Source organism: Oncorhynchus nerka, linkage group LG7 (assembly GCF_034236695.1).
Source record: "Oncorhynchus nerka isolate Pitt River linkage group LG7, Oner_Uvic_2.0, whole genome shotgun sequence".
Lineage (NCBI taxonomy): Eukaryota > Metazoa > Chordata > Actinopteri > Salmoniformes > Salmonidae > Oncorhynchus > Oncorhynchus nerka.
The window spans coordinates 57,034,523-57,047,300 of NC_088402.1; the positions used below are offsets into that span (position 1 = coordinate 57,034,523).

Genomic DNA, 12,778 nt, shown 5'->3' on the forward strand with positions numbered 1-12,778 from the left:
TTTCCTGTCTGAAGTTTTGTATATGTTTCTTCAAAGAGGAGTAACGGAAAGGCTGTTCATCAATGGTGAAAAGTCAGCCTACGGTACAGTAACATTGGACCAACACCAACATGGTCTGATTGACCGGAGTGACAGTCGCACCTTTTGCTATGCTAAGGTTTATCAATAACTTACTAGCCTGGTTAAACCAGACTAAACCCTACACTCACCATCCAGGCTAATCAATCACGGCTTCCCCACCTGTCAGAGTGGTATCTGTGACCAACAGGAAGCACATGCACCCTGCTAATCTTTCACCTCTGGGTGTCTGGTGCAGGTTCACATCAGTGGCCAGAGCCCCCCTACAGTCCAGACTCAATGACCTTCCAACCTTTTGACCTTTGAACTTTGACCGGATGCTGAACTTTGACCGGACAGTTCCACCTTGTGAAAGGCTGAGGCCCAACGAGTCACAAAAAAGACCCACAGAGGTTATGGCACAATAAGAACACCGATCTGTACCCATAGTGAAATTGTTTCTGATTGAAATTGAACCCTGCTACTGGTCAATGGGACAATTGAGGTAGTGTTGTTGTCCTACAGTAGCAGGAAGACTATATGGGGAAAAGAGTGATTTAGATTGAGAAAACCACTCTCCAAGGCTGTTAGTGTATGCTGTAGCCTGCCTGCATCCCTAAGATAGGGTTATGTTTCCATTCATATATTCCATTCTATTTGATAGCCATTGTGTACTTACTGTCTTTGGTTTAGATAACAGGCTGTGAAAATAGCTGTTAAAAGGAACTCAGAACCTCTATAATGAAGTCTCTTATGGAAATAATGGAAATGTACAGTATATACAATGAGTATACTTTCCTAATATGTCTATGTTGTGGAAAAAGATGGTGTTCTTAAGGTTTTGTATACTCAGTGTATATACTATATATATGCCTATATGATCAGTATTTAAGATCCTGTTAATGCCAAGCCCATAGAGTGTAATAAAGAAACACAGCTACTGATCTAACAGGCCTTTGCAACTGCGTGGGTCCCAGAGTGTGCTTTTCGGTCTCCACCACTCCACTTAAATCCTCATTTTCTAGGACTTACTGAAATTCATATTGGCTGCCTCTGCAAGATAAATGTAAATCGCATTCCCTTATATTCGCTATTTATCAGGATGCAACAGCATCCTCACTTTCAGCAGGAGAAATATCTCTCACCCGCACACAAACAACCTTGCATTTAAATAGCATTTTTATTGTCCTCCCTAGCCTTTCACCTCTGAGAGGGGGAATAATGTTGCCTCTCTGGGGAGAGTGAGGGCACAGAGACAGAGAGAGAGACACAGACAGACAGACAGACAGACAGACAGACAGACAGACAGACAGACAGACAGACAGACAGACAGACAGACAGACAGACAGACAGACAGACAGACAGACAGACAGACAGACAGACAGACAGACAGACAGACAGAGATAGGGTATAGAGGGAGAGATATGCTAACAGAAAGAAGGAGAGGAAGACTGAGGTGATGTCAGACCTAAAGGGAGAGAAAGAGTGAACTGGAGAGAATGTGAAAAGAGTGAGAGAGATGTCCAATGGTCAACAGAGAAATCTAAATAAATAATATAATAGTATCTTGAGGTCAGGAATACAAAGACTAGATTTGACAAGGTCCAATAATACCAAGTACCACTTGACAACAGAAAGGCAATCAAAGTAAATGAACGAGCAACCAAGTTAACCAGTGAGTCCTGAAAATATAACATTTCACATTATGCATCTCACCATGTTGTAGGCCTGTCTGTATTCTCAGTAATCACAAGGACATCCTATCATTTTGATAACCATTCACCTGCCCTAACCCCTATGTCTGGTTTCTCAAATTCCCATTGTTCAGTACAGTACCGTATTATATTCTGAATTATTTTACCTCCAGACGGTTTCGGCTAGCGATAGGCCTACCTAACCACCAGGAGGCACTGCGTGAGATAACTCAAACACCTTTTAAGGGGCTTAAGGGCTATTGAGTCCATTCTTCCAATGGAGCACCACAGAGAAAGAGAAGAGGAGGAAGGAGGAGGGCTTTCCACTCATCCGAACCACTGAAACTCTACTACCTACAATTACCAGACCAGGAAGACTCGTATTTTCTTATTTCCACGCTTCCAGCGCTGGGAGAAGAAGAAGAAGAAGAAGAAGAAGAAAATAGCAAGAAGAAGAAGAAGCAAAATGAATAAATAAGTAAATGCTAAAAATGTATGCTAAAAAAAAACATTCCGCCAGTGGATATGATTTAAATTCGCCTGATTTTCTTGGCAGGTCTCATCTTTTTCTCTTCTAAAGCTTCTTACTTTTTTTTTATTCTTGCCAAATTGAAACAGCATCTGTATTTAGGATGAGTTCTAATTAACAAGTATGTACCCTCTTCTCCCCTTCCCCCCGCTTTCCCTCTCTCTAAGTATGGAAGTGATGTAAATATATGCATTCATCCTTTTTGATATGTTGACACCGGAGCTTGCCAGCTGACACGGTGCCCAGTGAAAGAGCTTAATACCCCCAAGTTTTCATAATGTAGGAGACTAAGGAGGCACAAGTCTCTCTCTCTCTCTCTCTATATATATATATATATATATATATATACATATATGTATGTGTGTGTGTGTGTATATATATATAGAGAGAGACATATATACATATATATATATATATATTTCTCTCTCATTGACATTCAGGTGCACAGTGTCTTGTCAAAAGCAAGAGGGGGCTGGGTGAGGGAGAGAGAGAGAGAGAGGGAGCCAAAAACATCTCCCCTGGTAAATGTTTTTTTTTTGGCAACTCCTTTGCAGGCTTCTTAAATATTCATCCCCTTTTTAAAAAGTGGCTGCTGTGCTAATGGAAGTGCTGTGGTGAGGGGAGAGGGAGTGAGAGAGAGAGGGAGAAAGAGAGAGAGAACAGGAGGGAGGGAAGAGGGAGAGGGCCCCCTCCCCTTATCTCGGGCAGACAGTTGTCAGGAATCACTAGTGAGGCCTGAGTTAGCGCGCGCAGCACAGGCAGGCAGGCCTGGGGATATGGATCAAAGGGAGAGCCGGGGAGCGCTACAGTGGCTCTGATCCCCTAGTGCTGAAACCCCAGCCTTATTCGCTCACATACACACACCCAAACACACACACACCCAAACACACACTCCCCGACATCAAATGCTAGCCAGAGCTCTTCCGCCATTCCAAAACACAAATCTTCCTTCACCACCACAGCAATTGAAATTAAGGAGGAAAAACCTTGACTTTTTTTCTCAGTATTTTTGTGTGTGTGCTTTTGTTGACTTTTATGATGAATTTATGGGTTTAGTTGGGGTTTGTTTGTGGGTAATTGTTTGTTTATCTGTGACGGGTCAACAAGTTGTGTGTCCTGACAGCGAGGGATTAGGGGACCAACGTTGTGCATGTCATCTGACAATTCATATAGAAAACAGTCTGACAATGGGGTGACTGAAAATAGCCAAATAGAGTTTTTTTTAAACGTGGTTCAATAAGATCAGCTTTATTTCATCAAGAATCCAAGGCTGTAACAGAATGACTGAGAGCCAGGCTGCATACATATCAAATGCACTTTCCCATCACAAGGCTAGCATTTTCATATTGTAATTTTCTCACTCAATAATACTTGGAATTGGCTGCATTCTACTGCTAGTTTCCTACATGAAAGTCAGTAATTCTTTCGCATTCAATTTGAAAGGGGGGAGGCACAAAACGTCTTGTGTGTGCATCAGATGCCAAAAGCAATATGCACTATCCAAATTGAATTATTGCCTGTCAGAAGGCATAGACATTATGCTATTTTCAAGCTCATCATTTGGAAACACACCCGACATTGTTATCTCATGTAAATGATTTGAAACATGACGGAGGGGTCAAGATGGTTGATCTCGCAATGAAAACGCTAATGCAGTGATATCATAAACTGCATTTAAAAACAAAACGTATCTCTCATTCTATTCATTTCAACCCCCCCCCCCTGCTCAGAATGAGGGTGCATGTTGTCATGTCATCAAAAAAAGACAAATGATTCCATTTCAAGTAAGTTTTATACAACTATTTTGTTGTTTATGGACTTTCTAGAGGTTAAATCCCAGTGCTCGTACTTGATTAAAAAGAATGCAACAAATCGTGGTGAGAAACCTGTCTTATAAGCCTTCCCTTATTACCCTGAGCTCAGACTGGACAGGCTCTTGTATAAGATGATAGGCTGTCAAACACCGACTGAGATATGGAGAGTTATGTTCAAGACATGTTCAAGACTGGGAAATCACTCCCTACCTCTGACTGGTAGGGACAAAAGGGGCTTAATGGAACTAGTCTAAGTCTTAGCCATGCCAGCCATCAGTTTTACCAGGACAAGGCTAGATATAACTACAATACCGGGTGGGGGGAGAGAGAGGAAAACTACATTTTAAATAAATAACTAACAATTTGAGGTTAGTATAAGAGCGGTAATAGATGGCAGCCTCCTGTAACGTTCAATGGATGGCAGCCTCCAGGAACATTCAATGGATGGCAGCCTCCAGTAACATTCAATGGATGGCAGCCTCCAGTAACATTCAATGGATGGCAGCCTCCAGGAACATTCAATGGATGGCAGCCTCCAGTAACATTCAATGGATGGCAGCCTCCAGGAACATTCAATGGATGGCAGCCTCCAGTAACATTCAATGGATGGCAGCCTCCAGTAACATTCAATGGATGGCAGCCTCCAGGAACATTCAATGGATGGCAGCCTCCAGTAACATTCAATGAATGGCAGCCTCCAGGAACATTCAATGATTGGCAGCCTCCAGTAACATTCAATGGATGGCAGCCTCCAGTAACATTCAATGAATGGCAGCCTCCAGCAACATTCAATGATTGGCAGCCTCCAGTAACATTCAATGGATGGCAGCCTCCAGTAACATTCAATGAATGGAAGCCTCCAGTAACATTCAATGATTGGCAGCCTCCAGTAACATTCAATGAATGGCAGCCTCCAGTAACATTCAATGAATGGAAGCCTCCAGGAACATTCAATGAATGGAAGCCTCCAGGAACATTCAATGATTGGCAGCCTCCAGGAACATTCAATGAATGGCAGCCTCCAGTAACATTCAATGAATGGCAGCCTCCAGTAACATTCAATGAATGGCAGCCTCCAGTAACATTCAATGAATGGCAGCCTCCAGGAACATTCAATGATTGGCAGCCTCCAGGAACATTCAATGATTGGCAGCCTCCAGGAACATTCAATGAATGGCAGCCTCCAGTAACATTCAATGAATGGCAGCCTCCAGTAACATTCAATGAATGGCAGCCTCCAGGAACATTCAATGAATGGCAGCCTCCAGGAACATTCAATGAATGGCAGCCTCCAGTAACATTCAATGAATGGCAGCCTCCAGTAACATTCAATGAATGGCAGCCTCCAGTAACATTCAATGAATGGCAGCCTCCAGTAACATTCAATGAATGGCAGCCTCCAGGAACATTCAATGGACACCAAACAAGACAACACCCACAGAGAACAAATGTGTTCAACTCTGGCACAATGCTACTAGAACATATTATCTTCATATCTTCAGTTTGAACTATTTCATCTTGACTAGTAATCTGTCTGAGGTACGCAGTATGCAGATTGCTATTGTCTATAACATGTTATATCGGAATCGGGGAATGAAATAAGCAATAGAATGTGGTTGGAACAGGTTTTTCATGTAGTGCACAAAAGGGAGGGAAAAGAAGGTGCAGCTGGCTTGTGTTTACATCTACAGTACAGTACTTGGCAATTGTAAGTGCTGTTTACTGTTGTTGACAACATAAATGCACTTTATTTAAAGTGCATTTAGAATCGCTACACACTTTACATTAAAACAAGAATAAAATAACATAGAAAGCAAAATAAAATAAACGCCAGCTACAAAAGTGAGATATTAAAAGTTATTTAAAAACCTCAATAGTATGCATTTGTACACCAACCCACTAAAAGAAAGTGGGACAGTATGGAATATGTGCAAAACCTATATCGCTTCAAGACAGTGCTTGTCCTGGTACAAAAATTGGGGGAATAAATATTTTGTGGGGCTGATGTTAGTTGCATAAACCACAGTTGGATCAAAGTAAAGCTCTTTCCATTGCAAGCTTTGTCAAACCAATTACAACCAACAAGACACAAACTCCCTAAAACACCTTAGTCTTGTAACGAGGAAAGGAAATGAACAAACAACCACTTTGGAACAGAAATGTTCCTTTGGGAAAGAAGAAGTTGTAAAGGATGGATTGGCTGAAGAATGCTCCTCTGCTCACATCCCCAATAACACACAACAACAAACTACAACAAAAGCACGGGGGAATAAAAGAATTGTATTTACACACGCACACTTTCACGTGCATTTCCATATATATTCCCGTGCTTTGGCACTGTACGGGCTAATCATACTGGGGAAAGCTGCATCTCCTCCCATATGTTCCTGCCTGCTGTAAAGGAAATATTCTCTCTGCTGTGCGCATATAGAACGCTTTATTAAAGGCATACAGAAGGATTGGAGAAATAGTAGCCCACACTGAGGACAGAGAAACATACTCCACAGAGAGAAAGAGAGAAACGGGAAAAGCATGACATTTTAGGGAGAGAGGGGGGAGATTTAAAAGAAAGAGAAGAAGAGGAGGAATTTCGATTTAGAAAAAAAAAGGGAGGGGGCAGCTTCTTCAGCATATGCTATGAGCCTTCCCTGCAGAAAAGGGGGGAGACAGAGAAGGAGAGAAGGGGAGGAGAGGATAGTATTTGTGTCTGCAGGGGCATGGCCAGGGGTTGCTTGCGCAGAGTGGTGGTCTGGAGGGCTGAACTGTGATAGTCCTGCTGTCAGGGACGACATTAATTTATCCCACAATGAGAGGTTGATGGGATTGCCACATGTCACATGGGGACCTGGGCAAAGGGGTAAGAGAGAGAGAAAGACAGCGAGAGAGAGAGAGAGAGAGAGAGAGAGAGAGAGAGAGAGAGAGAGAGAGAGAGAGAGAGAGTTGAGAAGAGCTAGATAGTGCTGCTAAGACTGGAGAAATGTAGAAACTTTTTCACACACACACACACACACACACACACACACACACACACACACCTTTACAAAAGCACCCATGTGGAGCAACGTATTAGAATGGATGGGTTGTGATTGTGAATCACTGATCCACCTGCTTTAACAACTCATTTCTCTGTTGCTGACACAACTCCCATTGTTACGGATTTCATGTCTTTTTCTGAGGTGCTGTGAATTAACATCACGTGATTGAAACGTTTCTGTCACTTCAAATGCAAATGAAACACGTCTTCTTAAATTCTTAGAGTAATATTATTCTAAATTAAATTGACAAAATACTAGAGTTCAGTTATTTCCTATTAGAATCCAATTGAATTTAAAAAATCACTTTCAAATGCCTTTGCTAATACATAAACGCATACGTATGCAAAATCAAAGTAAAGGCCCCTCTTAATAGAAAAATCTCTTCTTGCCCATACAGTAGGCTTGGGAACTATAGCGTCGTAATCCCTAATGTAAAACAGGGAAGTCTTGTTATTTTATCTGTTCTACCGGCGAACAAGCAAGGGAGAGAGGGAGTCACGTTAATAGTCATAAGGAAAAGCCAACCCATGTCCCTGATATTTATGCAGGTTTGCAGCGCTAAGCATTAGCCTCCCAAAGCCTCACCACTACGATTAACAATCAGAAAACGCTGAGGAACGTGCCTGTTATCCCCCAACTCTCCAGTACATGAGAAAATCTCTTTTTTGTCACCCAAATCCTTCATTCTTTCTTCTCTTCTCCGCCGAAAAAAAGAGTGGAAGTATTACCAGTTTTCTCAATCTGCTTTGAGAAATATTTCAGGGGGGGGGGGCGCTCGCAATAAAATATGTGTGAATGCGGGGGTAATTGCGGACAAATGTGGCATTGAATTAAATTTGAGACTCTTTAAACACCATTTCAATCTTATTTTCTGCTTGTTAGTCAGATCTTGTTGCTCAGGGTGGGCTGGACTGCCCAGTTTTGGTGAGTAATTGCATATAATTTCCTCCTCACCAGTGGTTTGCATCAACATCCGTCCTATTCTCTATTCTGTGGCCGTTAAAAATCAAGCACGATCAGAAATTCTCATTTTCAATGGTTATTGTTCAAGATGCCGTGAGAGGATAAAGTGGACAATTCCTATTTGCATGCCACACGGACGCACAACAATGGCATTGCGGACGATCGAGGGGAAAGGAAACATTAAAGGCCTCTGACACCAATTGATTACAGCGGTGTAGCATTCCCTTATCGAGTCCACTGTCCTCTAATAAAAGATGACCAAGAAAAGAAAGACTCTTATGTAAAAACCCGATGGACCTCCCACAGAAGAGGCAGAGCAGGCTAGTTAACATCGAGTTATCACTTAGAATCTGAGGAAGAAGCTCTATAACATTAAAATGGTATACCTGTCTCATAGAATAATGCCTTAACGTTCAATGATGAATTCATCTCTATTTTCTGAGTGAAAAATACTTCATGCCTAGGTCATTCACCATGCAATATTCATCTATGGAAGTTTGTATTGGGTAGCTAAGCCTTATTTTTTTTAATCAGTTACAATGCATTAGGACAGAGCGCTTTGACGGCGAAGTCTGTTAATTCCGAAAATGATGTCGGTAGACACAGCTCGACAATTGGGTGAAAAGACTCATTAGTTGAATGTGATTACGTCTTTTCTTTGCTAGGATATCTTCGTATTAGTTGTTTCCCTGTAGTGCCTACTGAGTCGAGCGAAGGATTTGTCGAACATGGTTGTGTGTTTCAAGTTCAAACTCTAATTCGTTTAGAATCCACGTGTGTCAAACAATCGTCCTCATTTGATTTGAGGCTCAGGGATGTGGGATGAAATTAATTGTCAAACATTATCATCCAAAATCCCCCTGTAGCAAGAGGATATTGGTATCTTCTGTACTTGACACGTTTACAGTCAAAGCCACGAGAGACCCTCTTAATCAGAGACAAGCCACTGAGCGTTACTCTATCAAAATAGACACTGGGTTTCCGGGGTATGACAAAAACACAACTCTTCCCCTAAATGCAAGAATGCATGTTTTGGACTTATGCAACCAACAATCATAGCATTTGTCAGAGATCCTAATAAACAATAACAATAAACAGTAGGACAAGAAAAAAAAACTAGCAATCGAGATTCGCTTTCTGGCGCTGTAGCAAGAATAGTCCTTTTCTTTACAGCACCATATTTAGATTTGAATTGAATGGGACGTGGAAAAGTATACTCTCTTCGGAGTGTTTTCTTTATGGGTTGCAGGTACATTTCTTAGTGCGGAAGACTTGTCCTCACACACCAGCGTGACTTGGATACACACCCACACACACCCTCAGAGCAGTGGAATAACACTGCCTCACACCCTGACATGCCACCATTTGAACCCCAGCACCTACCTGTGGGGAGAGGCCGTTGCTGACGGGGTTCATGTGGTTACTGGGTGCCGAGGGGCTCATGAAGGAGTCGGAGTAGCTGGAGAAGCCATGGCGGTTGGACGACAGGCCGTAGGCCGAGCCGCCATCCCCGCCCGACAGCCCTCCCTGGTGCATGGTGGACGGTGGTAATGGCTGAGGGCGGTGAACCGTGCCACTAACGTCTGGGGTTTATGCAGAAGGAGGACCAGGGAGAAATCACATTTAAGGTCATGGGTGATGATCACATACACAGCACCATAGGAATGTAATATCATCTTAGCGCTACTGGGTGTTTGTAACAGGTCGAATCAAGTACGTGACTCAGATGTCATCTATGCGCCACGAGACTGTGTTAGCCCACTGACCTAAATCCTAGGCATTAGTTCAAGGAGCTACAGTAACATTCGCCTTCAGGTCTCAGACAAGGGTAAAATACATTAGCATTAGATCACACTAGCACTACGTGGCTAACCAACTTTGATAATGGTACCTCAACACTACATGTTAGGACCATGTGTTCGCAGGTGGTGGTAGAGATGTCTATACCTTGTGATAGTGTGGTTGTGGGGTAACCGGAATCTTGGAGCTGGTAGGTGGGTAGCGTGGGCATGCCGCTGCCTGGGAATCCGCCTGGCAACAGGTGATTGAACGCCGCCAGCTGATTGGCTCCCGCTTGCTTACGCCACCTGGCCCGTCGGTTGCTGAACCACACCTAGAGAGAAAGAGGATTTTCATGAATGAAAGAGAGACTGCACGGCAGGAAGGAGGAAAATAAGAAGAGAGAAAAATAGAAAACAAAGACTTAAAAGGGAGGGAGGCAGACCAAGGCAAAGAACCTGCAATTAACTGTTTAACTGTTCATTCAAACTGGTTGACCCAGTGTTATTTTGGGGGTGATAATCGCTATCGTGTCAATCAAACACATTTAAATCTTAATTAACACCATCAGTGTGAGGGCCCCACACACCATGGGCAAAATTACTGCAAAAAAAACTTCTTCAATTAACAGGGGCTTGCTGATGACTAGTTTCAGATGTGCTGGTGTTGGAATACATCAAATACATACATAATGGGACAGCTGGGTTGAAAGGCTGATTCACACCGTGTGCGTCCCAAATTTTCCCTATAGGGCACTACCTTTGAACAGAAATCTATGGGCCCTGGTCAAAGTAGTGCGCTACCTTTAAACAGAGATCTATAGGCCCTGGTCAAAGTAGTGCACTACCTTTAAACAGAGATCTATGGGCTCTGGTCAAAGTAGTGCACAACCTTTGAACATAGATCTGTGTACACTAAAGGGAATAGGGTACCATTTGGGACAAGGCAAAAGTAGATGAATTTGATTTGAAAATAGAAAATAGGTTTGGGCTTAAGGTTTTGCCGGCATTATACACTGAGTGTAAAAAACATAAAGAACTCTCTTTCCATGACATAGACTGACCAGGTAAATCCAGGTGAAACATATGATCCCTTATTGATGTCACTTGTTAAATCCACTTCAATCAGTGTAGATGAAAGGGAGGAGACAGGTTAAAGAAGGATTTTTAAGCCTTGAGACAATTAAGACACGGATTGTGTATGTGTGCCATTCAGAGGGTGTATGGGCAAGACAAAAGATTTAAGTGCCTTTGAATGGGGTATGGTAGTAGGGGCCAGGTGCACCGGTTTGTGTCAAGAACTGCAACGCTGCTGGGTTTTTCACCCTGCACAGTTTCCCGTGTGTATCAAGAATGAGGACATCTAGCCGTGTGTATCAAGAATAAGGACATCCAGCCAACTTGACGCAACTGTGGGAAGCATTGGAGTCAACATGGGCCAGCATCCCTGTGCAACGTTTTCGAGTCCATGCCTGACGAATTTGAGGCTGTTCTGAGGGCAAAGGGGGGAGGTGCAACTCAGTATTAGGAAGGTGTTCCTGATAAACAAACGTTGTATGTGTCTTTGAGCACCTAGTCAACGCTGTCTCAAACTGCGGCCATCAAGACAAAACACAGGTCAGACACTCAAGGCCAACATGAATGTTGCAATGCATCTAAAACGGGCAGTAAGGGATCTTTCCCCTCCCTGACCCACCTATGTGTGTTTAAATAACCAGTTAAAGGCTCCAGTTTGCTACAGCAGGACAATAATCCTGCACCAACAGGAAATGTGAATTATTATGTGGATGAAAATTCATTGACATTTTAATAGGGGTTGATCCATTTTTTTGTAAGGGAAAATCAAGTGGAAATTACAGACATCAGTAGCCTTTTTAAACCTCAAATACACTACAAGTTTTAAATGTCTTGCATTGCGGGAAAGTTATCCTGCAACAGGGTCATCAGAGACTGTAACGTTCTTTGCTTATTTTACAAGCATTTCGCTACACTCGCATTAACATCTGCTAACCATGTGTATGTGACAAATAAAATTTGATTTGATTTGGGTGGTCAAATTAAGATCCTAAATTTGTATGTATGTTTCTACATATGCAGTAGGAGACTGTTGGCCTGTGTCATTGATCTATGGCTCTTGGGGCCGATTCATCAGCACTTAATACACTGTCTGTGCAGTTAATCTCCTGTTGTCTCCCAAATGGGCCCGGCCCATTGAGAGGGCCGCTGAAAGAAGGATACAATGGAGGCTTGGCTTGAATGGGCCACAAAGAGGCCTTTTTAAACAGGCTCTCTCTCAGCCCTAGTAACGCTACCTTTCAGCTGGCTCGCATGGATCAACGGATGGATGGCCTAGGACAGGGATGCACATTTGTGCTCCACTGCTCACACACACACACACACACACACACACACACACACGTCCATATGGCTCGGCCAGATCAGGTCTGAAACACAGATGCTTCTCTTGCATGATTGCTGAATAACATTACTGTGAGAGAAACTTAACTTCAGAGAAGTGTGTCAAACTCTACACTTACACACCATTCTCCCATAGACATCAATGAATGACTCATTCTCAACAAAAAGTTTCAACTTAATTTAATCCTACAGGATATGCAAAAGTGATAGGCCCAAACTGATATTCCAGGTGCTAACACCCCCCCCCCCCCCCCCCAGCTTTAGGCTCAGCAGGACTTCGGCCTCACCCACTCCCCCAGCTATAGCTCCCTCAGCCCCCCAGCCCTCCTGTCCCTCTTGTATTGTCAGCCTCCCTCTCCACTCCCATAGGCCCAGATTAAGCAGAATGGTAAATGAAAGAGCAGTGCGTGGCTATAGGCACAAATTACCCATCTTTCAACTCCACAGGACACTAATTGCCGGGTCTTAATTAAACGTGGCAAATAAAAGA

At 43.0% G+C, this 12,778-nt stretch overlaps 1 protein-coding gene across 2 annotated transcripts in view; it reads right to left on the minus strand.

Annotated features, from left to right (window-relative positions):
* LOC115132031 (paired box protein Pax-7-like) overlaps positions 1-12,778 on the minus strand; it is a 62,739-nt gene that overhangs the window by 13,020 nt on the left and 36,941 nt on the right. For both annotated transcript variants that reach the window (XM_065020657.1, XM_029664220.2), the window contains exons 6-7: positions 10,040-10,205; positions 9,476-9,675 (exon numbers count right to left, since the gene is read on the minus strand). In XM_065020657.1, coding sequence (XP_064876729.1) covers positions 9,476-9,675; positions 10,040-10,205 — 366 coding nt within the window. The remainder of the gene's footprint in view (positions 1-9,475; positions 9,676-10,039; positions 10,206-12,778) is intronic.